The sequence below is a fragment of the Bos mutus genome, chromosome 2, assembly GCF_027580195.1.
Source record: "Bos mutus isolate GX-2022 chromosome 2, NWIPB_WYAK_1.1, whole genome shotgun sequence".
Lineage (NCBI taxonomy): Eukaryota > Metazoa > Chordata > Mammalia > Artiodactyla > Bovidae > Bos > Bos mutus.
In genome coordinates this window covers 39833432-39860803 of record NC_091618.1, presented here as the reverse complement: position 1 = coordinate 39860803, position 27372 = coordinate 39833432, and the positions used below count along the sequence as shown (strand labels likewise).

General features: G+C 38.9%; 1 protein-coding gene across 2 annotated transcripts in view; it reads left to right on the top strand.

The window, feature by feature from the left end:
• The first annotated feature begins 414 nt into the window (after window positions 1-414).
• The window catches only part of CCNYL1 (cyclin Y like 1), a 36856-nt gene continuing 9898 nt past the window's right edge, over window positions 415-27372 (top strand). The window contains exons 1-7 of one of the 2 annotated variants that reach the window (XM_070387556.1): window positions 419-983; window positions 12192-12266; window positions 14082-14116; window positions 19482-19582; window positions 22665-22700; window positions 24922-24973; window positions 26277-26396. In XM_070387556.1, the coding sequence (XP_070243657.1) occupies window positions 758-983; window positions 12192-12266; window positions 14082-14116; window positions 19482-19582; window positions 22665-22700; window positions 24922-24973; window positions 26277-26396 (645 nt within the window). In that variant the 5' untranslated portion in view covers window positions 419-757. Of the gene's footprint in view, window positions 984-12191; window positions 12267-14081; window positions 14117-19481; window positions 19583-22664; window positions 22701-24921; window positions 24974-26276; window positions 26397-27372 lie in introns of both variants that reach the window. The other variant, XM_005907037.3, reaches the window with a different exon arrangement.

Sequence of the window (27372 nt, the reverse complement as noted above, 5' to 3'; positions counted from 1 at the left end):
TAAGTTTGTTGAGCAATGCATCAAATGAGTCATCTGTCAGATCCGATGAAACCGAGTTGCTAACAGAACTGACTCTTTACTAACAAGCCTTCTATAGAGCCCACTGACTCAGAACAGCTTCGATTCACAAACTCCCTCAAGGCTTCCCGAAGGACCCGAAAGCTCCGAGTGCCGCAAGATGAATGGAAACAGGAGTCCAGGGCGCGCCACTCGAGGGGCGGAGCAGCCGCGGGGTGGGGGCGGGGCATTGTGAGTCACGTGCCTGCTCTTGGAGGCGGGCTCTGGGAGGAAACTCTGTGTGTGATTGGTCCGTCGTAACCAGGTGACCGAAGGACGCGTTCCGGTTGGCAAGGGCCGGCCAGGCCAGCGCCTTTCAGTCGGGAGGCGGCGGCGGAAGGAGGAGGAGCTCTGACCGCGCTCTCTCCCGGCAGTGGCTGCGCGTCTCAGCGCTTGTCGGGTCCCCACCCCTTTTAAATAAGCCGGGCTGGTCGCCGCCTTCACAGACTAGTTGACTCCGGGGAGGCGGCGGCGGCGAGACAGCGGGGGTGCGGCCGGGGCCGGAGCCCTGCCCCGGGCCCGGCGGCGGGGCGGACAGGCGAGAGGCAGGCGAGGCCGCGTCTACATGCGCGGCGCAGCCCCGGCATAGCCCGGGGCTGCCCGTGCCCGCCGCGCCATTGTTGGGGGAGGGGGCGGCTTCTGAGCTCGGCGGAGTCGGGGGCCGAGCGGAGGCGACGGCAGCGAGGAGCGGAGGCGCCCCATGGGGAACACGCTGACCTGTTGCGTGTCCCCCAGTGCCAGCCCCAAGTTGGGCCGGCGCGCGGGGCCGGCGGAGCCAGACTATGAGTCTGAGGTCTACGAGGCGGCGGCCGGAGACGCGGTGGCAGTAGCACCGGCGCCGGCTACCGTGGAACCCACCGAGTTGGATTTCGGAGCGGGTGAAGGCCACCACCTGCAGCACATCAGCGACCGGGAGATGCCCGAAGGTAAGAAAGCGGCCGGCGCGCCTCGCCCCTCGCGGGGCCGGCGCCGTCTGCTCTCGAGCTTACCTCTGGCCTCCGCCGACCCCCGGGTCCCCCGGGAGGGAGCCGCCGCCTAGGGCTCCTTCCTGCCTGGAGTTGGCTCTCTCGGGGCTGGGCACCGGGGACGGAGGCTGGCCCTGCCTGGCGTCCCCACCCCTTATTCTTTCCCTGTCGCGTCCGGCCAGTCTCTCTCCCTCTTCTCTACCCGAACGCCCAATTCTTCCCCTATTCCCATTTCGCAACCCGACCCGAGACCCTCAAGTCTGAGGCCCCTCCTGTTCGTGATTCTATTTAACATCTCGTGGGACTTTGTGAAGACTTTCTGATGTATTCTGTCTTCTCAATGAAAACTTAAATACTCCCAACTTCGGCGATATCCATCCCATCTCCCTATCCTTACTTATCCAGATGGTACCTAAGTGAAGGAACGAGGTAAGGATCTAGATACACTTCCACTCGTTAGGATAGTTGATACTCGGGACAATTAAGACAGATTTTAGGATTTGTTATTTAATATCAAAACTGAGATCGACAGAGTTAGTGTGGCGTTAAGTAGAATTCTGTCTAGAGTTGTGCTGATTGAAGCGACCTTATTCTAACTATAATCTGAACACGATAGCAAAGAAAAAGGTGAGAGTGGGGCTTAAAATAACTGAACGGAGTGAAACGTTACTGCAACGGCTGCAGGGAATAGATTTTTTTTTTTTTTTTAACCCAAAGACGACCCCACGGAGCTCTGATTAAGAGTCCAACTTTGACACAAAAATGTCTTCAGCTTTAACCAACTTCACTTGCATGTTGCCTCTTCTAAGGGAGGGGTGGGGGTGGTTCCTGAGACTGTTGGTCAAAAGTTTCAAAGGAGAAAAAAGAAATTCAGACTTTTATTTGTAATACAAAGATTTGGCAGTTAAGATGGCAGATCCTGCAGAAAAGTTGTCTCCATGGCTACCTCTCCTTCCAACCCCCTCCTGCCAGTGGAATCCTATTCAACTTTCAGAATGTTCAGGTAAAATTCTGAAGACCAAATGGCTGGGGGTGGGGGTGGGTTGTCATGGAGAAGAGAAAAGAGAGGAGAGGAAATGTTTGAATTTTTTCCTCTAGAATTTTGAAACTGGACGGCTCTAGGTTTTTTGTTTTTTGGTTTTTTTTTTAAAGATTCTGGATAACACTGGCTCATTAATAAAGACTGTGTTCTTTAAAGTAGAAAACATTGTGTGATGAAGATGTTAAAGCCCCATTGGCCCAATTGTTGCGTTTAAATGCCAGAGAGTATTTCTTTATTTCATAGAGAAAATGTCTTATAGCTTTTCTATTTAAATTTTATTTGCGTTTACTTAATTTCTTTCAAAGTTAGAATAGGTAAGCCTGTGAACTCACCCATATGATGGACATGGCTTTGTAAGTGGAAAGTACTCCCTTTTCAGATACTGTCAGATACTAGTCAGATACTGTGAAAGAATAAATTATGTAAATTAATTGTAGCTTTAAAAACAAAACTTGTGCATAGTTGTGAAAATTGTTCAGTTTGTTGCTATAAGGTAAGCCTCTAAGGGATTTTAAAAAACAATATGTAGGCTAGTGTAGTTGGACTTTTGTATAATTCTTTTAAGATTTACAATGTATTTTCGGGTGTATTTCACTTGACCCTTCCATCTATAAATAAGACCTGTGAATATTCTCCATGTGTTGCCAATGAAGAAACCAAGACTTAGAGATCTGAAATAACTGTGTAACATAGCTGCTGAACAGAAGAGACAGACGTGAGAGTGGTAGATACACCAAATTCAGTTGTTGGGTACTTAAAAAAAACTATTTGGAATGCACTTTTTATTTTATAATTTATCTGTAAGATAGGCCTATCTCAACTTCAGTTTTAATTATTTCCATTTGAGTTTATTGTTCACAACTCAGAAGCAACATTTACCTCTCCATTCTATGTCTGTACATTTATTACAATGGGTAGGAATAAAAGAAGTCGTGAAATAGCCTAAATTTACCAGCCAGGTAAACATGTTGGTATATTCGAAAGAGTTTGTTCTGCTGACCTCGAATTGAAGCCGAGAATGCCCTGGACAGAGGGACATTAGGAGAAGCTGGTAAGCAGGCAGGTAAGGTACAAAGCATTTAGTGAGGAGGAGTGCTAAGTCGGGAACTAGAAAAAGAGAGTTCATGTGTACAGAATTTACCTTTTTATGTTTGACATGATTGTTAAAATTTTACTTAAATTTGTCTCTCTTTTTTTTGGCGTTCAATAAAGTGATAAGAGAAACTTCAGTTTCAGCATTTGCCTATTATTAAGTTTCCATAGAAACAAGGTCAAAACACCGAATGTAAAGTGCAAGTACATTGGAAGTTTGCTCTTAATGTTTTTATTTCAGACAATTTTATATCAGTTTCCCTGGAAACTGAGAAATACATTGATATAAAACATTTTGGCTTTTCTGCAGTGAAGAATTATTTGGTTACTTAGACAAAATCAAACATAAATGATGCTGTGTCTTGTTCTTCAGAAACCTTTGAGAAGAACATGATTTCTTCAAGCTGTTTCAGTTAACTCCTAAAGAACCTAGTATAAATATCAGACTTAAAAGAATTTTGTTGCTACCTTGCCTTTAACAGTGTTATCTAATGTAACTGTGATATTAGTGTCAATAATAGAAAATAAGATGCTATGGTCCTATTACCTGATTTTATTTTATGCATCTGCTTTTCAAACAGCCTTTATATTGTGCCCTTAGGAACTTTGCTCATTTTCTGGTGCAAGGTGCGCTCTCAAATGATTCCTTCCTTCCATCCTCCAAAGAGTGGATAGGGAGGGAATTGACGATGTAATGGGGAAAAAACCTCAGAGCAACAGGTCTTTCCTCTTTTCAGTAGCTATTATAAACACTTTTTTTTTTTACTTTTTTGATAACAATAAACATTTGAGGTAAAAGATTTACAAAATACTGAAAAGTAGTTCACTCATACTCAGAATATCAAGAATTTTTATTAATACTTTGGTGTTGATTCTTCCTGAACCTTTTGTATACATATAAATAGAAGGTTGTGTTGTATGAAATTGTTCTTTGTGTGCCACTTTGTAACTTTCTCTTGTAAAGTGAAGAAGGGAAGCTCCTGGAATCATGCTGACACCTGAAGCACGCTCCAGGATGTATTTCCATGCAGCTGCATGTAGCTGTACAGTCTGCTTTTTATCGCCTGTTTAATGGTTGGAGCATCATTCATTTACCCACCCTTTATGGTTGTCTTTTATAATCCCATTATATTGCTTTATTCTGGGCATCGACATAAAAAGTGATGTGATGTACTTCCCTGTAGAATTCTGGTAGTACACTTTGTCTTATGACTTAATTAAATTCATAGGGTGAGTCATTTTGTAGTTAAGGTATTTTAACATTAAATGTTCTTTCCCCAAATTAAAGTTACCGTTGATTTTTCAGTGAAGAGTAGATTTCCTCTCTTAGGTTTTTGTGGTTCTTGGAAACCTGTCGGTGTCTTTGATTCTGAGTAACTAAACTACCACTCTAAGAGATCTGAAATTAATGCTGGTCTTAGGTGACAGACACATCAAAGGACAGCATTAGAAGGAATCTTAGATGATGAAGGAAAATTAAGGAGAAGCATAAATGATCTGGGGTACACTGAAATGGATGATTATTGGGCACCATTTAGGAGCAGGACAGACAGAGGTTATACAGACAAAACCCAAACCCTAACTCTGGTCTTTACTTCCTAGAGGTGCCGGGGCGGGGCTGATGACACAGGAATAATGTTAAGTAGCGAGACACTTGAGAAGAAAGAAAATGATGATCACAGACTGGGGAGGAGTTTTACTGAGGGTGGTTTCCTTAAGTGACCAGTGAGCATCCTAGGAGTGAGGGGGAGCCATGTGAGGTCCTTAGAAGGGAATATGCTTGGGGTAGGCAGAGGACAGAAAGGGTGGCTGCAGCTGAGTGAAAGAATGCCAGGAGGAATATCAGGGGATTAAGGCCTTGACAAGAAAAAATACGGATTTTAGTCTAATTGTAATGGGAAACCATTGAAAGGTTATATGCAAGGGAATAATAATTCTTAAAGAAGGGGAGGAGGGCAGGAGAGCAGACCAGCTACTCTAATGTGGGCAGGGGTAGAATGAAGCAGGGAGACCAGCTAGGAGGCTGGTGTAGTTGCTCAGCTGAGAGCCAACAGTGGTATGAACAAAAAAGCAGTATTAATAAGGGCCTAAAATAGGCCGACTTGAAGAAACTGAGTGAATCTAAAAGTAGGCTAACCACAATATGAATGGGACAAGTCACAGAAAAAGAAATGCAGATGGCTTTTAAACATATCCTCACACATAAGAGAAATGAAAATACAACTACTGTAGCTTCTGTTGGGAGAAAATTCAGAAACTTGGCACTGCATTCTTTGGTGACACTGAAGAAAGCTACATTCGTATATTGCTGGTAGAAATGGGAAATCGATCAACCCCTTGAAGGGGAAGTTGGCACAGTCTCACTTAATCCAGAGATCGTACTAAAAGAATTTATTCTGAAGGTATAGGCCGCATATGTTGCATTATCTTCAGTAGCAAAATACTGGAAATAATTCAGATGTCCAGTAAGGGACTGGTAAACTAGCACATCCAGACAGTGAAGAATTAGGGACTGTGAAAGAGCTCTCTCCACTGTTAATGACTTCATCTCCAGGGGATGTTAACCTGAAAAAAAATGGGGAGAGAATATACACTAATCTCCATGACAGAAGCAGGAAAAATGGTATGTATTTGCTTATTAAAGAAGAAAAAGGAAGAACACTAGGAGAAATGCCTGCCCTTCTATACTCTTATCCTCTTTCCTTTAGTGGGTAGCCTGACTCAGTGACATGAGTTTGCACAAACTCAGAATCGTGTAGGACTGGGAAGCCTGGCGTGGTGCAATCCATGAAGCTGCAAAGAGTCAGACACAACTTAGTGACTGAACAGCGACAGAGCATTGTTTGTTTAAGATATTATTTGGCTGAGGGTGATGAGTGGAGATAAATTTTCCTGTGAAATGCTAAATGTTCACTTTTGGCTTTTAGTTAATTTGTGAAAGCTTTGATGTGTCATTTATTATGCTTTATATAGTATATCCCCTTCATGGATCGCAGCCTTGTCATGGCGAAGGGGCTTATGTAACTCAGTGAAGCTATGGTGTATACATTACTCTTGAATTTCATTGGATTCTCATCATGTTCTGAGTTAGGCAGTGTAGGGGTTGTTCTCTGAGGTACAGAGTTGTCCAAGGTTTTATTCATTTTTAAAACCTTGATAGATGAGGACTGTAAATTCCAAATACATGATGTACAGGAACAGAATTTATTGATGTCATTTTGTGCTCTGCTTTGCAATACTACCTTTTTTCTCACCCCTTTTTTAAAAATTGTTTATTTTTAGGGTATTAAAGTAATAAAACTTCAAGAGTTAAAACAGTAACATTGCATAATGTGAAATGAAATCACCGTAGCTTGCAACCCAGAAAGGTTCTTAAAAGTCCAAGAAGCCTAAGTACTCTTTAGAAATACATAAAGCCAGGTATATTTACCTGTATATCATCTCTTAGTCATGATTATTACAACATTGATTGAGGATTAAGGTAAGGCAGAACTGAGAACCCAGTTAGAGGCAAGTTCAGAAGCAGTTTGGAAGCCAGGATGGTCAGAAGCTAGGGAAGTAGTAGCAGTAGAGGGGCTTGCAGGAGCATGCTGTGTGCCCTCTGGTGAGACAGCCCAGTTCAGCATCGGCGGGCAAGAACCACTTGGCTAGGGTGCAAAGTGTGGACTCAGATGAAACACCAGATGATCGTAAGACGTGAGATGTATTATTAGCCATAAAACTAATATATTATACTACTGTGGCTGGATGGCATCACTGACTTGATGGACGTGAGTCTGAGAGTTGGTGATGGACAGGGAGGCCTGCGTGCTGCGATTCATGGGGTTGCAAAGAGTCGGACACAACTGAGCGACTGAACTGAACTGAGGGGTGATAGGGCAGTTCAGTAAATGGAGTAAACCTTTAAGTAAACTGGAGCCCAGAAGTTGGCCCAGAAAATGCTGACAATCCTGTTTAATTGCAATATATTAAGTGAAGATAGCATATTAAAAAGCATGAGATAAAAAGCAACCTAGATAGCACATTAAAAAGCAGAGACATTACTTTGCCAACAAAGGTCTGTCTAGTCAAGGCTATGGTTTTTCCAGTGGTCACGTATGGATGTGAGAGTTGGACTGTGAAGAAAGCTGAGCGCCAAAGAATTGATGCTTTTGAACTGTGGTGTTGGAGAAGATTCTTGAGAGTCCCTTGGACCGCAAGGAGATCCAACCAGTCCATTCTAAAGGAGATCAGTCCTGGTTGTTCTTTGGAAGGACTGATGCTGAAGCTGAAACTCCAATACTTTGATCACCTCATGCGAAAAGTTGACTCATTGGAAAAGACTGATGCTGGGAGGGATTGGGGGCAGGAGGAGAAGGGGACGACAAAGGATGAGATGGCTGGATGGCATCACCGACTTAATGGACATGAGTTTGGGTAAACTCCAGGAGTTGGTGATGGACAGGGAGGCCTGGCGTGCTGCAGTCCATGGGGTTGCAAGAAGTCGGACACGACTGAGCAACTGAACTGAAGTGAAGAAGAACTAAAGAGCCTCTTGATGAAAATGAAAGAGGAGGGTGAAAAAGTTGGCTTAAAGCTCAACATTCAGAAAACTAAAATCATGGCATCCAGTCCCATCACTTTGTGGCAAATAGATGGGGAAACAGTGGCTAACTTTATTTTTCTGGGCTCCAAAATCACTGCGGATGGTGATGGCAGCCATGAAATTAAAAGACGGTTGCTCCTTGGAAGCAAAGTTATGAGCAACCTAGACAGTGTATTAAAAAGCAGAGACATTACTTTGCCAACAAAGGTCCGTCTAGTCAAGGCTATGGTTTTTCCAGTGGTCATGTATGGGTGTTAGAGTTAGACTATAAAGAAAGCTGAGCACTGAAGAATTGATGCTTTTGAACTGTGGTGTTGGAGAAGATTCTTGCGAGTCCCTTGGACTGCAAGGAGATCCAGCCAGTCCATCCTAAAGGAGATCAGTCCTGGGTGTTCATTGGAGGGACTGATGTTGAAGCTGAAACTCCAATACTTTGGCCACCTGATGCAGAGAGCTGACTCATTTGAAAAGACCCTGATGCTGGGAAAGATTGAGGGAAGGAGCAGAAGGGAATGACAGAGGATGAGATGGTTGGATAGCATCTCTGACACAATGGACATGGGTTTGGGTGGACTCCGGGAGTTGGTGATGGACAGGGAGGCCTGGCTTGCTGTGGTTCATGGAGTCGCAAAGAGTCGAACTCGACTGAGTGACTGAACTGAACTGAAGTCAATATGTTGGCATTAGTCTCCTGTCAGATGATTTCTTGGTCACTACTTTCTCTGATATTTTGACAGGGAAAAATCATTTATTGACAGTTTGACAGCATAATTTTAACACTTAGGCTTTGGTAATGCATTTTGAATGTTCTAAGTTGCCTTTATTTTCACATTTTTAACATCTGCAATTAAGATGGATCTCACGATTGATAGAATGTTAGGTTGGAGGAAAAGCAGCGTTCAGTGATCTGGTATACAGGTTTCCTCCTGGGAGTGTTTATATTAAGACCTGAGCTTAATTTTTTCTAGTCATCCTTTTTCTTCATAAGTCTATCATGCTGTCAAATGAGTTGCAATTTAAATTGATAATATAAAAGTGATGGCTCTTAAAATATAACTTTAATGATAACCCCTAATCAAGAGCTCAAGAATATTTCTCCTGGGTTAAAACATTCTTAAAGATTGCTAAAGAAGTAATTTTAGAAAGAATTCGCATATAAAATGCACAGTAATTTCTCAAAATACCTCTAACATTATTGTGTGTGCTTGTTGCAGGAGAGGGGATGAGGGGAAGGGTGGGTGGTAATGCTTTGCTTCCTAGTTGACAGTCTTACCTTTGTGACAGTGAAGAGTATGGTACATTTTTTTCATCGTCTCCTTAGACTCTTGGCAAAACAGTTAATGGAGTGTGCAGAAATACTGTGTGTATGTATGAGTTTATTGTCTAATGGCTTACCTGTCAAGTCTAAAATAGTGATGTAGTTTTCACTGGCAAAAAGTGCAAGTTGTATAGAAAATTGTTCTATAGGCTGTAAACAGAAGATTAGTATTTTCTGAAAACCTCATGCAGATTGACAGCAGTAGGGCCCTAGTATGTTTAGTACCTATAAATGATAGGCAGCTCACCACAGTGGAAATGACACTGATAATTATGGGAAAGTGGTCAAAACTATGTAATCAAAAGAAATACAGATTAGATCTACAGTGTTATTCCTTATTTCTGTTAGTAGGACTTTTTCCTCCACAACTCTGCAGAGCAGGGGTAGGAACTAAAACTGCCATGATTGGTAGCATTATACATTAATGTGGCCCCACCTTCTTCAGGAAGCAGTTTAGCACTGTACCTTGAGCCAGGAAAATGATCTAACCTTTTGGCTTAGACATCCCACTTTTGAAGATCTTTGCTAAGGAGATAAAACCATTATTTATTTAAAAAGCTGTATAACAATAGATGAAAAGTTTCCTCATCAAAGAATAGAATGTTTTAAGTACCTAAACCCCAGCAATAGGGAATTGGCTAAGTACAGTATAGGAATAACGCTTGATGGGCTGTTGTGTATTCATTAAACAGTAAATATGCAACAGTCAGATGTAGAAGGGTTGTTAATAACAAGAAGACATAAATTATACACTAATTAGAGCTTTTTCTAATGTGTAAGGAAAACAACTAAAAGTAAGGGTTGTGAATCTGTGGGTTAATTTTTAAATAGTGTCATTTTGGCGCATGCAAATTTTTGTTCATGACATTTGTTAAAGGAATGAGCAAATGACTTTTACCTTTCCCCACCTTCAATGTGATCATCAGTTCTGCTGGTTAACCAGGTCTCTTTCTGTTGCAAGTTTGAGAAAATGTCTCAGAATAGCTTAAATTAAAAATACATATATATTGACTTTTATATAACTGGAGTTGATAGAGTAAATTAAGCAGTGCTTGACCCAGGAGTTCAGTGACCTCACAGCCTGTCTCAGTTCTGTTCTCCTCTGTTGATCTCTCCCGAAAAGCTTTTCCCCTCTTGATGGCAAGAGGAGTGTCCAAGCAGCTCCAGATTAGCTAAGGAGCCTAGGGTACCCCTCTGCCTTTTTCTGCTTCTTGGAAAGTCCCAGGAAAGCTGCAGTCTATTAGCCAGTTCTGGGTCATGTGCCCACCCTTGAAACCTCTAGAGTAGGGTAGGGGGAGTGCCAGCTCTTTTCTGATCACTTGGGCAAGTTTACCTTTTTCCTGCATGTCATTTCTTTTATCCCAGCCTTCTTGCTTTCTCTATATAGATCTGTAGTAGCACATCATAGCATACCAGTAGCACACCCTGGTTTGGCAGGGTGTGTGTGCGTGTGCAGGGTGTGTGTATGTACAGGGTGTGTGTGTATATGTTAAAGCTCGCTTCTCTTTGATCCTGACACTTACTTTTCCTGGACTTCCATTGACTCTTGTTAAATTTTACCATGCCATAAACCCTGATGAAAAATATGGCTACTTTGCAAGCATTTCTGCTTATTTTTTAGATTCCAGTGTAGCCTGTTTACTTTCTGGTACAGATAAGTAGTCATGAATCCTTTCAGAAGCCTTAGGTCGAAAGTCTCTGCCTGTCAACTTTGTGTACAACTGAAATAATTTATTTTCTCGGTGTCGAATTTTTCAAATATGTAGGGGGTAAAAAACTTTAAAATAATTTTATGGGTCTTTTACATAAAACTGTTGAATAGAATATTTTCTCCAAAAATAGCTTAATAAACTCCAAATGCAGTGAAGGAATTTTCATGAAGAACAAAGCAGTTGGTTTACATATGTAAATTTATAATGCTGGCAGTAACATTAAAATTCCCATTAAACCAGGAAGTCCCAAATTACTGTTCATGCAAAATTCTTTCTTTGAGGAAGAAAAGGGTTCTAGGTAGATAACATTTGTGAAATGCTGGGTTAGACGGAATTCACTACTGGACTGGTTGGTTTTTAATATATCAATGTATATAGCTTTTTGATTCTCAGGGATAACATGTAAATCACTTTGACCACCAAACACCCCTTTAAAAATAGGCCAATTATTATGTGGTTTGGGAAATATTGCCTTAACTATTACTCTTTAAAAATCTTGGTCTAGTTTCTTAAAAGATTGTTTAATTGGTTTGAGGTGAGTAAGTGAGTTCACTGAGTAAGTGCCCATAGGGCTTTGTTTGTTTTAAACAACAACCTTACTGTCCAATGTGGCAGCTTGTGCTTGCTTGATATTTCTGCCTAAATAGAAGACTCTCCCACCTTGGTGCAAAGTGAACTGCCAGCAGACCCACCTTTTTTACGTAGGTATGGGCAAAATTTTTTTCAAGCAGCCCTTTGATGTGCTCCAGGAAGTACTCTTATTGAAGCCTTCTATTAATCATGCACCATGAAAGGAAAAAGTGAGAGTTTAGCTTTGGAAATAGAGGGCAAAGTTAAAAATCACCATCTTGGAAGTGTTCCTATGGATCAGAACATTGAACTCTTATGTATTCCTCTTAAATCTGCCATGATGAATAGCCCCTAGATAAACGGCAGCCAACTGTTGAGTGGAGTTAGAATTAGCTATTGGATTGTCTGAAGAACACTTGCCAAAAGCAGCTCATTTGGTTATAGCATATTTGATAGATTGAGCTGGTATCTGACAGTAATTGACTACAGCATAACTTGCTTCTTGAGACTTCCTGAAATTTGCTAGTAATATCAGCTTAAAGAGAGGTGACTGAATTTTTAATCAATAAATAGGAGGGGAGGCATAGATTAGGTGCAAGTTTAAAAAAAAAAAAAAAAGCCTAAGACATAGCCCTGGTTTTATTCCACATGTTTGGAGAATTTCTACAGTTTTTCTGTTTACCAATAGAATTTTTATATTGTTGCCTTTACTACAGTTTCCTTCTTGTCATTACTAAAAGCTCTTCTTAAGGCTATTAAACGTGATTAAAATCAATGTGTAGCTGTTTTAAAAGTCATGTCTTTTTCTACTCAACTAATTGTCACACCTTTCTCTCTTCTTCCTGTGCAGACTTAGCTTTGGAATCAAACCCTTCTGACCACCCAAGGGCAAGCACAATTTTTCTGAGCAAATCTCAAACGGACGGTAAGACAGTGTTTTTCCCCCCCTGAGAAAAAGATTGAAAACTGTTTTTGTTTTGTGTATTTTAGGAAGATACAGAAAAACACTTAGAATAGTTTAAATATTTTATTTTTTCATATGTGATAATATTTTAATATTTGATATTTTAATATGTGATGATACATTTTTACTTTAGGTGTCACTATTTTAATGAGAAACACTTAGACCATCTGTTTATACACTCTGCTACTTCTTTATCAACACAGTCAGCTTGCCACATGATTTAGTTGTGGTCTGTTTTTCCATGCTACTTTGTCCTTTTCCTCTTGCTCCAAGAGCACATGAGTTAAAGATGAATGATAGGGTTTAGGTCACAGTTAGGTTTTCATTTGATAAAAAAAAATCAGTTGTTATGTATGGGAATCGAGTCTTGTGATTTTGGCACCATTTTGCACAGTGCTCAACCAGATGAACCTTTCTCACATCCAGATTCATGTAAATTTTTAAGTTCTTTTAAAAGTTCTTATAAGAACTTTTAGCTCTTCAAAGTTCTCTCATCCTAATGTGGTGCTGGGCCAGGGTAATCAGAGCAGCATGCCTGCCATATGGGGTTTTCCAGAAGGTTATCCTCAGTAAGGGAAACCTTGTGTAAATTTCTGGTGTCCTGCTTGTTTTAAGATGAGAATCAGAACTGGAAGTTTTTGCACTCCTGCTTGTTGTCTTGCCTGCTTGTCTTCCTTAATATATGTTAAATCCTAGTTTATTTGCTAAAAAGCCACACATGATCAAGTTTTTCGGTTGTTTATGAGAGCAGGAATACAAGTGAACGTTCTATAATATTTGAAGTAATGCAGCACAATAAAAAATAGAGGGTTCTTTTTCTTTTATTTTCATTAGATTACCGATTTTTATCAAAGGGTCTGTCTCAGAAACTGCCAGCCGGAAGAGGGCCAGGCGTGGGGGTGGGGCACAGAGCGCTCACGCCCTCTCGGAGTGCACCATGTGTTCTCCAGCCTGAGGGCACCTGCATTTTCTTAAAGTGTGTGTTCTTTGTCTTGAGGCAGTTATTTCTAGTTAGGATTACTGTATTTCTCAGTCTTTTCCAGACTCATGAGCTGCTCACACTGTAGAGAGACAGTGGAGAGAGTAAAAGAAACACAACCTCATGCCCCTGTCTCTCTTCAGTCTAAAGGAATTCATGCTTGTGATGCCATGGGAACGAGTGTGGCCTGAGACTCTCTTTGAGCTTATATTCTTCTGGTCTTTGTTGGAGCAAAACAGTTCTATGTTCTGTCAATGCATGTTAGTGAGGTCAGCACACATGTTAAAGTTTATAGAGCTTTCCAGTGTGTAAAGACCCTGTATTTTTTAACTTGGGTGTTTGAGTAGGTGACCAATAAGTGGTTCAGGATGCTTCCAGAGACATGGTTGCTTGACCAGAAACTGGTTCTTAGAGTTGTCATCTGTTAATCCTGGTGACTAATGTACATGTAGAACTAGAAAATACTACATACTGTGCAGCTGGTAAATTTTTTTATTAGCTAAATATCTCACCTGGCCTAATTTGCTTTGTCCTTTTCTTTTGTAAATGGAGAGTCTTTGATTTGTACCTAATACAGAGTATCTGTTAGGTCAAATAGTAAAACTAAGTTTTTAGATATTATTTATAGGATTCATTTTGCTGGGTGATTTAAGTTATATGTTTTGTTGGAAATTATTTTTAAAAATAGAATGAAATTTTAACTCATTGTGTATATTGGTAATCCATCAGATAACTAGTGACTTATTTTTCTATGGTATTTGTATCGGAATTCATCAGTTAATTTTTTTTATTCTTAGTGCGAGAAAAGAGGAAGAGCAACCATTTAAACCATGTAAGTAAATAGTTGAAAAGTTAAGAAATCAATAGTTCAATTAAAAGCATGTCTGCCATGATTTCCTAAAAAGTATGATGGATCCAATACTGTTAGCATTGACCTCTTATTTATAAATTTTCTGAATGTCTAGTTCCTAATTATCAAGTATATTCAGAAAGGTTTTTGACTTAGTAGTTCCCTTTTTTTTTTTTAAGGGTCCTGACATTTAAGTTAAATTTCAATAATATGGTTATAATATAAAGATCGAGCTTCAACTCTTTTGCCTTAAATTTTTGATCTTAGTTTTTAACCAAAGTAATAAAAGTGTAATAGGTAATTTAATTCTTAGCACTGTCCATTGACTTCTTGGCACAGCAGGTGAAATCTTAACTTCCTTGTCCACCGTGATTTTATCTCCCTCCTTCTGTTCCCTTTGCGTGCGTCAGTTTTTATTAAATCAGAGTCACTGTCTACATCACTACGACTACCAAGTGTTGTCCGTCGCTGAGCCGTGTGGTTCTCCGTGCTGCCTCCTTGTGCACCTTTCATTCTTTTTCTTCAATGTTAATGAAATCTCAGCACTTCTGCACTTCTCAGGATAATCCAATTCTGCTTTTTCTAGCAAGCATGATCTCACACAGCCAAACACAGTTGAGTAGCTCCCTGGCCAATCTCCCTATTTTCACATTCTTCATTTTTTTCTGTGGAATTAATTTCCTGACTATATTCACTTGCCTGTTTTTTAACAGCTATTTTTTCCCCCAAATGTTGTAACATTTGTCACATACCCATCAAAAATATTTTCCGTCCACAAAACCACATCTGTTCCATTTTTTCTTGGAGACACTTTTTGCCAACCTTTTGTCTTCCTACCCTCTACATACTAGTGTTTCCTAGATGGGCTCTGTGCCTATTTTCCTGGGAAATCTGTGTGAAGTCACCTGGGATCTCACATCACTACTCTCTCATGTTGGATCCCCTATGTCCTAGATTCTGTTTCCCTCTGTCTTGTTATACTCCCTTGTTTTACTGGAGCACATTTTCCTGGAAAAAGGCACATGGGCAAAAATTTTTTAAAGACCTAGCCTCTATGAAACTCCTTATATTTGATAAAGTGTGGAATTCTAGGTTGAAACTAATTTTTGCAGTTCTAGAGATGTTTCTCTCGTCTTCTCATTTACAGTGTTGCTCTTAAATCTGTTGAATTTGGTACATTGTATCTTACCAAATTAGTCATTTCTCCATTCCTTCCTCCTGTGGAACCTTGTAGTACCTTCTGTCTTTGTGGGGTTTTGAAATTTCATAACATGGTTTGATATAGACCTTGTCACTCTATTGGGGCCTTTAAACATACAGAACATCTCTTCTAGTGAATTTTTTTATGTGCATCTTTGGTATTTTCTTTCTTTTTTTTTTTTTTTTGGATTCCTGTTAGTCAGATGTTGAAAATTTTAGAGCATATTTCTGCACAGATTTTTTTTCCCCTCCTGTTTTCCGTTTTGGCTTCTTGTCCTACTTCCTGGGGGTTTCCTTGACTGCTCTAATCCTTCTACTGAATATATTGTTTTGTCTACCTTTTTTTTATAGAGTTCTCTTCCATCCTTTTATTCTTTTTTCACTGATGCAATTTCTCATCTTTCTGTAGATGTTGAAGATTTTTTTTTTTGAAGTTTTTATTTGCTCCTGCATTTTTATCTTTCCTGTCGATGCCTTCTTCCTGTTTTGATCTCTGACTTCTTGGAGGTTTCCCTCAAATATGTGATTCTCCCTCACTGTTAAGATCTAATTGGAAGCATCACTTTGCGAACTCATTAACTGATAGACCTCACTGCAAGGATTTGGTGACCATGCCTCTGAATTCTGAACCTGCCTCGAGTTCTGTAAGACAAATTGGTTTTGTTGTTCCCATCCCAGTCACTCTGTAGGTTCCAAGGTTGTGCTTCCTCTGTTCTGCCATGTCCGTTACCACTCCTTTATCTAGTTTTTTCTTCTTTCAAACATCAAAAATCATCTGCTGTTTATCCTGTCTCGGGTATAGCTTTTTTAAAAAATACTTTTAATTCTAATGAGATGATATCTCTGAAAGAAGGGGGAAAGGAAGTAGATTTGTGGTTAGTCCACTCTAAGTTGGATTTATACTTTGAATATAAATTCTAAGTTTAAAAGTTTTAATTCAGTATAATTAATGGTACTGATTCAGACAATACTTTCTATTATATCTATAATTGAATACTGTACATTTCTACTAAGACCTTGATTAAGAATCCTATTCAAACTACTTATCCTGCCACATTGTCCGTTAATGTGTAGTAATGTAGGGAGTAGTTTACACTAATGCACTTCTTCTTGTTTTATTGCTAAGTCAGACATGACTCTTTTACAACCCTATGGACTGTAGTAGCCCACCAGGCTCGCCTGTCTGTGGACTTTTCCAGGCAAGAATACTGGAGTGGGTTGCTATTTCCTTCTCCAGGGGATCTTCCTGACTGAGGAATCAAACCCATGTCTCCTGCTTTGGCAGGTGGATTCTTTACCCACTGAGCCACCAGGGAAGCCCCACACTAATGCATTGAGTATTACAAAATTTTAAGTAAAAGTCTTAATAATTACTAATAAACACATCTAAAACTTGTGGAAAGGGGAGGAAAAAAGTGAATTTCAGCTTAATTTTTTTGATGGGTTAAACTCAGAGGCAATAGGCAGGATGGGAAGATTCACTGGGTGGGGGCAGAATTTCAACAGGTGCTTGACTTTTAATGATAAGTTTTGGGGGCGATTGTTACTTATTAGTCTTCCAGTATGATTATTTTCTAGTCTCTGCCATTAAACCTGAGGTCTACTAAGCAAGCCTTTTCCCTTCTTGTAAAGATTGTAAAAGTCCATCGGTTCTGTCCTTAGCTCTGAATGACAGTAAATACTCTTCTTCAGTGAACATTAAAGTATCAGTGGTGGGTTTTGCTGTTTGATTTTTATATTTGCATTTTATATCATTAATCTTTGTCAGTGTAGTTTATTGAGGTTTTGAGCCAGCGATGATAAGGCTTTAATCATAAAGGACAGTTACCTTAAATTTTAAAGTGAGATGAGGGGAAAGTGAGCTGTTGGCAGCTAATATATCCAGGCTTTGCTCAGAAACTTTAATTCTGCCATCCTTCAGTGAATAGTAGATGCCAAAAGTTTGAATCACTTCAGGAGTAGGCCTGGAGAAGTGTTCACTGTTTCTTGGTAGGATCTAGCCAGTAGTCTATAGGTTGCTGATAGACTAAAATGAGCCCCATCCCGCCTTGGTCTGTAGCCCCACGTCTAATTAAACTTCTTAAATATTTCAGCACTAATATTTCCAAAGATAAACAGATATAATTCATAATAGAGAAAAAGTTTTAATAGAGAAAAATGGGATAAATATCACCCAAAGCCAGAGCTCTACCAACGGGTCTATATTTTGGTGCATTTTCTTACTATGTTTGTTCCCCTCATAGATAGATTTTATAGTCAGAACTGACTTTTACTATGTGTAGTGCATCATACTCTTAATAGTAGTGACCTTTTAAAAGATAACTTCATTTAGAATATAAGCATTTGAATAAATGTTCAGTTTTCATGCTGTGTCTCCTTTGAGATTCTAAAATTACACATTAACCAGATAGCTTAAGAAATATGTAAGTTTCAGTTTAAATCATTTCTAGCTTGAAGGAGAAATTCCTCCAAATAGTGGTACTTTTCAGGTATGTTATGTCTAGAACTTTTTGTTAATAAAGGAGTAAGTGGCCTTGCCATAAAATACCTGGAAGAAGCAAAATGGTGGTTTATACACCATTTGGATAGTTCTTATTATTGGCTATTGGCACTGTATTTTAAAAAAACATCGACTAGATTTTCTCCTTGTTTCACCTTTGATGTATTTGTGGAGGACACTGATAGAGTGTGACAGCATGGTGAAAACTACTTTATATTAATAGGAGGAAGGAAGGCTCATCTGAATTAGTAAACAAAAACCAACAGAACCAAGTGTTGAAATTGTTTGTGTTCTGTGGTATTAAAGAATGCTATTACTTTGAGCTACTGACAGTGACTGGGATTTGAGTATTGGCCTTTACTTAAAGGAAGAGAATTGTCCTAACATAGTTTAGGCTGTTTTAGTATTTGACTATGGCTTGTTCTTGGGCTCTTCACAAATAAATGGATACTTCTAAAGTGTTTTAAAGACAGTTTATTCTCTAGAGGGTCTCACAAAGTTCTTTGTCACCTATCCAGCACCACTGCAGATAGTTCTAATGTGTATCATTAGTATGATTTACCTTCCAGTTGTAATTGATCTTAAATAATTTGTCAAAGGCTTGTTGAATCCTAATTTGTCCCAGATTCTATGCTCAGCAACTGGAGTAGGAGGAGTAAGAATCTTCTGTAACCTGGAGGAGCTTGCTTGCTTACTTAGGAGGGGGATACCAGGCAAGCAGTTGAGACCATGTAACTGGTGGTGAATTAGATGTGTAAGTGTGCAGAAAGGGAGAAGTTCAGTGGTGTGGCTGCTGGCCGAGGTATGCTGGAGGTCATGGGGTCAAGTTTGCTGGGACAAGGAGGAAGAAGAAGCCGGTGCAGGCAGAGAGCAGCGTGCGCAAGGCACCAGAGTGCCATGATGAGCGTCAGATAGCATGGAGAGTAGAATTAATAAAACTGCAATGAGTGGGAAGTATTCTCTGAGGCTCTCACTTGTCTAATATATGGCAGTCTTACTTAAACATGAAATGAGAAGTTAAATTCTCAGAGCTGCTTTTATCTGTTTCTTGGCTGTGAGAGAATCTTAAAGCTGTACCCTTTTGTCCTCCAGATAAGGAAACTGAGGCCCAGAGAGATCTGTGGCCTCCAGGTTGCGAGTGATAGAGCAGCCCTGGCATGCCCAGCCTCTGACTCAAAAACGCTTGTTTCCTCACACTGTCTCCCAAGCTAATACACTTATGATTGGCGTTCATTTACTGCAATGGAATGCTCTCACATCGATATTACATAAAGCAGTGCGTTTTATTGTAGTAAATGAATAGAAATAGAAATCTCCGCTGCATTTCATTGCTTAAGGAAGAAACACTGAAATCTTACTATATGCTTTCTACATTATTATAAAGGCAATTTATAATAGGTGCTTGCCAGGTTCATTTATGGGTCCTGTATCAAGGGCAGCAGTTTATACCACATTTCTCAGATCTTGCCTGTGGAAGTTAGAGTACAGAGGTTTCCCATGGAGCTGCACGTGATGCAGCACTCAGCAGTTCATGGAGTGTAAGGAAAATCTTAATGCTTTATCGTTTGACATTTTAACCAAGGAAAAAACACACTTTTATAGGTTTAACTTACTGTGACATTTTCTTCTATCTCCCTTCCCCTTCAGGTATCTCCAGGGCAGCTTACTAAAAAGTATAGCTCATGCTCAACCATATTTCTAGATGACAGCACAGTCAGCCAGCCTAATCTTAGAACCACAATAAAATGGTGAGTACAACTAGGTTGCCAAGGGCTGAGTGACAGACCCCCTTCTTGCTGAAACCATTCTAGCCATACGTAATTTCATTCATTTGATTTGTCCTTTTCAGTGATCAGGTTAAGAAACTGGTGTCAACTATATGTTGGTTTCAAGGACCTAAATATGAGTCTTCAGTTTCCATTTTTATTATAGAGTCCATGATAGAAGGGAAAGTCAGTTAGCAAGTAAGAAATCCCAGGAAAAATGTAAATCTTATTTGATGATTTCTATTGTTAAGATAATATTGAACATAATGAGAAAGAGAGGGGTACCTTTTTATTGTATGTTTCTAGAAAAAAGTATTTCTTTATGAGTTGGGAGTGTCCTACAACAATGTATACTAGTTTGGAAGCTACCCTTAGAAGAAGGAACAGCGTGTCCCCTACTGGCACCAAAGCGAATCTGCAGTTAAATTTAATTGGACTTCGTCAGATTTATCACACCCTGCATTTTTTTCCTGCAGTATTTCTGTATGAAATTTTACTTCTCCTTCCTCTCCCCCAAAGAGGGGGAAAATATATCAAAACTGTTTCAAGGGGCGTACTCTCAAGCTTAATTTCTCCATAGATGAAATTTGTTCAACTAAGATTTTAACTTAATAGACACATTTAATTTTTGTTTATATATGTGTATCTCCAACACACTGTATCAATCAAAGCAGAGAACAATAAAAGAGATGAAGTTTCAGAAACAAGGCTGTGGTCAGGCTTATACTTAAGACACGAACAGTGTTAGGATGACAAAAACTATTCCTCCATTTCTGGAAGCCCCTCATAGTCCACAATTGGAGATGCACAATTCAGAACGCCCTAATGATGGGACTGTTCAAGTTTATTTAAGAGAGAGAATTAAAAACCAAACAGGATGCAGACCTCCCTGCCTCTGTTGGAGTTGTCCAGGAACATTAACTAGTGTCTCCTTAGCATATGAATGTTAACTTTCCAGAACAGTTTGGGAAATGCTACTTGAAAATATTAGTATCCTTATCATTAATTTTAGTTTTCTGTCTTAAAAATATAATTAGCTTATACATTTAATTTCATTTTTAATGTGCAAGGCTTTTTATTTTTTAGCTGTTTAAATGATCAGTATACTTCTAATTTTAATTAAAAACAACCAGTTCACAATCATAATAATGTAACTTTCTTATTAGTTTTGGTCAAATCGTGTTTCAACAAAAACTGAGCCCCATTGCTCTTTAAAGTCCTGAGTTTTGGCATTTCTCTCGAAATCAGTGTTTTTATTCAGCCAAGACACTAAATCTGTGGGTTAAAAAACTACTCTCACTGTGGCTAGACTCACAGCTTCTTTTCAATTCAAAAGAGCCTGATGTTCCAGTATATAATTCAGAAGTAGTTTTAAAGATTAACCTTGCTCAGATGAGTAGGTTTCATGCTTTTTATTCTCAACCTAGTCTTAATGTTTGGAAATACAGTAAATTTTTCTCTGATTAAGTTTTAAAAATGACCATTCAGCACATTCATTATTGGTGAAATAAAGGTTTACTGAGAAAATTAGGGCAAATTGGCTTTTAGGAATGATTCTGAAAAGTACCATGGGATTAGTTTTCAGTGGGGTAGGTGAGCCTTATTAGAATCACCTGTGCAACTTTTTCAAGATGTGTATCTCTGAACACATGGATTCCACCTTTCCTCCCTGCCTCCAAGACGCAGAGTCTGTGGGTCTGTCTGGCTCTCTGTCTCTTTCTCACACACACACCCCTTTTGACAAGTTGAGGAATGATGTGTTTGAGGCATGATTTTATAGACAAAAGCATCCTGAGAGATTCTGATCTTAACCCTAACTCATTCATTCCTAAACTTGGCTGCACGTTGCAGTCACCTGGGGAGCTTTAAATACAATCCTGATGCCCAGGTCGTACCTAATGGAGTTAAATCAGAACATTTTGAAGCAGAAGCCAGGCAGTGTTTAAAGTGTCCCGGGTGATCCCAGGATGCAGCTGAGCTTGGAAACCACTCTCTGCTTCAAGGGTAGGAGAAAGAGAACTACTTCTGATAATTGGTGGGACCTTGAGTAAGTCAGTTTTTAGCCTTGATTCCCTTATTTGTAAAATGGGATAAGTGTCATATAAGGTTCAGTTGCCCTTTTTATCATGTAACTTTTAATTCTGTGACTTTAAGGTCAATTTGAAGAAACTTTGAAGCACTATAGAAGTATCCATCTTTGATGCTAACAGTGTTACTGGCCTTTCTGCAAATGCTAAGATTCTATAGACTAGGTACAAAATTCAGATTTGCCTTCTCTCAATTATTTTGAGTTTCATTTTAGATACTGAGAACAAAGGGAAACAAATAACTTAACCAGAGAACCCCTTAATGGCCTAATACACAGCATCTGTGAATAACTTAGGGCTATAGTAATGTAAAAAGTATCTGAGGACTTGTATCTATTGGTTAGTTAATACTTTATTTAAAATAATTTGGAAATACCTGTCATTAATAGTGTACTGTGCTGCCTTATTAGCAGTGCTTATTTCAGGATAACTAGGCTTATCATCAATTTTGTGACTATAAAACTTTGCTATTAAATTTTCTAATAATTACGTGTGAAAGTGATTTTAAATCCATTTTATTTGGTATGGAGCACTTGTATTACTTACTTTTAGAGAAATAATGGAAAATAGACATGTTAGAGGGATACTGAACTAAATCAGCTGAAATGCAGTGCCTAACAAAAAGCCATGTGTGGCTTAAATTTAACCATGTGGATAGATGATATAACTTGTATGGGACGAAAGATTTGGTGCATAGAAGGACAAATGACTGGGGAAATATATAATAACATATTTTATAATAATCAACCCAAACATGTCTTCTAAGAGCACATCTAGCATTTTGGGTCTCCTAATTTTGCTAAAAGCCAAAGAACCTAAAACATGGGGGATAGCACCTGTGGGTACTGCTCTGAATTAGAGGATGTGGGGGCCACTGGGCATCTGGAAGGTCTTACCTCTCTGCCAACCCTTTTTAAATGTCTTCAGGCCTAATGTGATAAAAGTCAATTATTACAATATATTTTTTTCCTCCACAGTGTGACCTTAGCAATATATTACCACATAAAGAACAGGTGAGCTCTTTTAAAACCTATTTTGTTATTCCAGCTAATTAATTTACACAGTATAAAGTTTAGTGTTAAGTAAGAACTATAGACAGTATTTAGAGTAAGCTTTTACTGTTAGAGTGCTTTTATTAGAGTATGGAAGTAAGTCATTTATTTTTGTTTTGGGACTCTTAATTCTTTAACCACTCTTATGTGGTTTATATGGATATTTACTGTATTAGAAATTGAAATTGAAAATTTAAAAAATTAAATCCATTGTATGTTAAAACAGGCTTTCCTTAGCACTATTGAAATTTTGAGCTGGATGAAGCTTTGTTGTGGGGTGCTGTCCTGTGCGTTGTCGAGCACTTCACAGCACCCCTGGCCTCTACCCTCTAGGTGCCAGTAGCACATTCTGCTTCTCTCCACAGTAGGACAACAAAAACTGTCACCTGAGGGATGAGATCACCATCTGGTTGGGGACTCCAGTGTTTAACATAAGTCTTTTTTTTTTTTTTAATGAAAAATAACCATTTTCCACAACAAAATAGTGGAGAGAAAAGTATCTCATTAATAGGAGACAGTTGATTCTCATATCAACACTGTCTTCAGTCATTTGCTTTGAAGAAGCAATATGAAGATCCAGCCACATGTAGACATATAGTTGGGAAAAGGTGAATTTTTAAAGCCTTGAGATAATTTGGCATATTCTTTGATACTGTCCCCAAAATCCACATGTGCTAGTTCATTAAATTAGTTAAAATGGAGTTCCAAGTCATTATCAGTGAACTTGAAGTAGGTACTATGTTAAATTAATGCCCATTGATCTGTCCTGCATACTGAGTGGATCTGTTTATCTGTACATGATTTTATAATATTATACATTGTCATTTGCAAAGTATTGGCTCACATTGCTTTAGACAGTGTCAAAAACTCACTCTTGTTAGTATCACCACCAATGTTATCAGAAAAGTCTTTAAGTATTAAGAAATCAAGCTCACCATAAATAAAGCTCACACTAGAAGGTACACGTTTTCCAAAAATCCTGATATTTTTAGCTTGATGGTTTGAATTTTATCATTGGTAACAAATAGTTGTGAGTTTTCTTTGAAGTGACAGGCTCACTTTATTCATTTTTTGAAAAAATGACTGTCAGTTGGTGTTTCATGAAAAAAGTGGTTTAAATATGATGTTCTAGGGGAGAAAAGTGACTTACCAGTAAGTTACAAGTGCTCTTCCTTAACAGAGCCATATTTCAGTACATGCAAGTGCTTAATGCATACTTTCCACTTAGAATATGAAAAAGAAGAGTAAAGGTTTAAGAATACTTAATTTTTACTCTTTCATCAAGGATGTTCTTAAGTGAAGCAGACTTTTTACATGCATTTGGCCAGGAATAACTGAGTTACTTCTAATTTAGTTTCATACCACTGCCTTGATTCACACTCAGAAACAAGCAATTTTACCCACTTTTGCTTTTATACAATCATAGTTAAGTGTCACACAGTGTAAAGGCAGGTGATGTCTTGGTATTCTTATAAAACACAGTTTTGACCTCTTAGACTTTTAGGCTTTCTGAAGAGGGGCCAGGGGAGAATCCCAGAGGCCTATAGACCACATTTGCAGAACTGCTGTTTAAATGGGCACAGAGTAGTAGTGTGGTGGAATTTAAAATAAAAAGCCTGGTTTCTCTTAAAAGACAATTAACATTTTTAACTCAGACTATTTAAAAGAGACAAGAAATAAATATATAGTTATAGAATTAGATTATATTTATATATAATATATAATTTATATGTTATATATTATATATGTTACAATAAGAATATAATATAAAGAACAAAAGAGGGGAAAAAAACAAGAAAAAAGCATGAATCTCATATTTACATTCATTGACGTTAGAAGACTTTATTGCCCACTACTGCCACTTTATAAAATGTTCTTGTGTATTCCAGTGTGAGGTTAGTGCAGTGAAAATGTATTGGTCTACTAACATTGCCTGTTAGAAGGGGTCTGTGCAGGTAAAGGCAACTCTGGCTGGTTGTAGAAAAGATTTCAAGCAACTTGGTGTGCTGAGTATAAAATAGGTCAGAAAACCTTTCTAAGGGCAGAATCTAGGAGAATATGTAAAACTGTTAGCTTTATTGAAGGTTAATCTTCCTCTACTCCTTTCTCTACTCTTAGCAGATACTTTACTAAGCTAGTAACTCCTGAATTAATTTTTAAAATATATATTCTTATTTTATAGAGATGCCAATAGATCCTTGGATATTTTTGATGAGAGATCACATCCACTCACAGTAAGTGTCACTTTTGATTGAAGTTGTGTTTTTATTGTGCTTTTATTGTAGGTGTCCAATGTATATTTTAATAATTGTAGAACTTGAACTGCTCTAGAATATGAATGACTAGCTTTGTGTTTTACTCCTTTTGATTTGTGTAAAGGATCTCCTATGAGGAGTTCTCGATTTAGACTTTAATATTGTATGGTTACTTCCTTGACTTTACTGAAAAAATATTAAAGTACTTAGTATGCCAGTATCTAACTTGAACTGTAAGTATTAAATATCTTATACATTTAGTGCAGGTACCGTAACCAAAAGATATTTCTTATTTTGGTGGATTGAGAGGTAGCTTTCTGCTGTATATTATAGCAGTTACAGATTTGATCATAACTGCACCAGAATTTGGATCATAGAAGTGCACTTCCTAGCTATTTTTATTTGATTGTAAGAAAACACAGTGAGAACCTTATGGGTAGAATGTAGCAGTTACAGCAGAGGTAACTACACTGCAAGACTTAGGAGGTTTGAGCATGTGACACTATCCTTTTGTTGGGGAGCAGGGTATAAAGATACACAGGAGATATAGAGTAGTTAACAGTAACGTTTTATATGTATGTTTTAACTTCCATGATATTTATTATTTTGTAGAGACGTTTGTGATTGTTTATAGAGTTATTGTTTTTATTATATTTATGTATAAGGTTGACTTTTTTTTAAATAAATAAGCTGCAGTTGTATTTATTTAAATAAATAAGTACAGTTGTATGTATTTCATGCTTATTTGCTTTGAAATTAATTACTAGAAGAAAATTACTGCCTCCAGCTCGAAGCCAAGATTGTCTTCCTTTTAAGTCTTCTTCCCCCACCCCATGTTATGTCTAGTCATTTTACCAAAGGCATGTTGTGTCAGGGGTGTGACTGATAAGAACCGAGTTGCGCTTTGTATGACGAGTGAGTGGGTAAGTAAACATCAAGTAACAGAAAATGTAGCTTTTTAAAGGATGATTTTCCATAGCATCACATAATATAAACATTTCCTAACAAATACGTAAGATCTCTAAGGAGAACATTAAAATAGTGTTTAAATTTTAAACTAATTAAAATGACAGGGTTTTAAAATTCACTTCTTCAGGTGCTCAGTAGACGTGTGACTGGTGACTGCTGTGTAAGACAGCAAACTCTTAGCGCCTTCTGGTTACAGGACACTGGAAAGGTGTTTAAGTAGCACGTGGGCACACGTGTGAAGATTGCTGTCTTGAGGGTACTTTTAAGTATTTTTCTTCAGTGGATACTTACATTGTGTTTTTTCTTCTTTCAGCGAGAAAAGGTTCCAGAGGAGTACTTTAAGCACGACCCTGAACACAAATTCATTTACAGATTTGTTCGTACTCTTTTCAGTGCCGCACAGCTGACTGCCGAATGTGCAATAGTGACTTTGGTAATATATTTTTCTCTAATAGAAGCATCTCTAGACATTTTTTTCTTGTACAGAAGGTATGGGCCTGTTTTCCAAATGAAAGTAGGTTCCTGAAATGATCATCGGAACTTTATTAAAGAGAAATGTATCAAAAGGAAGTAAACTGTACAGATTTGAGCTTTAGTAATCATAATGATTTAAAATGTTGCTATTGCTTTTCTCATCGCAAAACAGTTGGTGTTAAGGGCAGCAGGAGAGACTTCTGGTTTCTCCTTCCACACGTCAGGGCACGTGCACACACAGTGCACACAGGTGCACACTGACAGTGTGCTGGGCGGTAGGATGGAGGCGATCACTCAACTTTCTGGTCCACGGCAGGCGCAGATTCAGTGTGTTTCTGAGTCTCAGGCTGTGTTGCCTAGGCAGTTCTAATGTGTGTCTTGATTGAGACTGACTGCCTTCAACTCCCTGTCCTTGGACGATAATGTTAACCATCTCTACTGTCCTCTGGTGCCTGCATGTGAAGGTACCCAGGATTGGGTGTCAGTGGTGCTTGGAAAGGCTTGACTCAAGTTAGCCTGCCAAGCTCCAGCTGTGTAAGGACCTTTGTGTCATCCATACTGAATTCCTATGGTAAGATTTTATCATTTGAATAATAAATCATATTCAGCTGAGAGGCAGTTGGGATTGCCTAACTCCTCCATATAGCAAACCTATAGGGGAAAGTCAACTGGATCGTCTGGAGGGAAGGAGTACGTCCACCTCTGCCTGCTCCCCTCCAGGCAGAGTGTAGGAGAGGAGGCTTCTCCTTGTGCAAAGAGACCCCTCAGTGGGCACCAGGTCAGACACAGGCCTTTTCTTGGAGCTGCAAGCCACTTGCAGTGCTTAGTTAGCATGTGCTTGAGAGAGGCAGGGTGGCGCTGGCACATGCAGAGCTGGGAAATGCAGGCAGGAGAGTAAGGGTTGGAAGAGGGGCATTTCTTTGTAGACAAGTTAA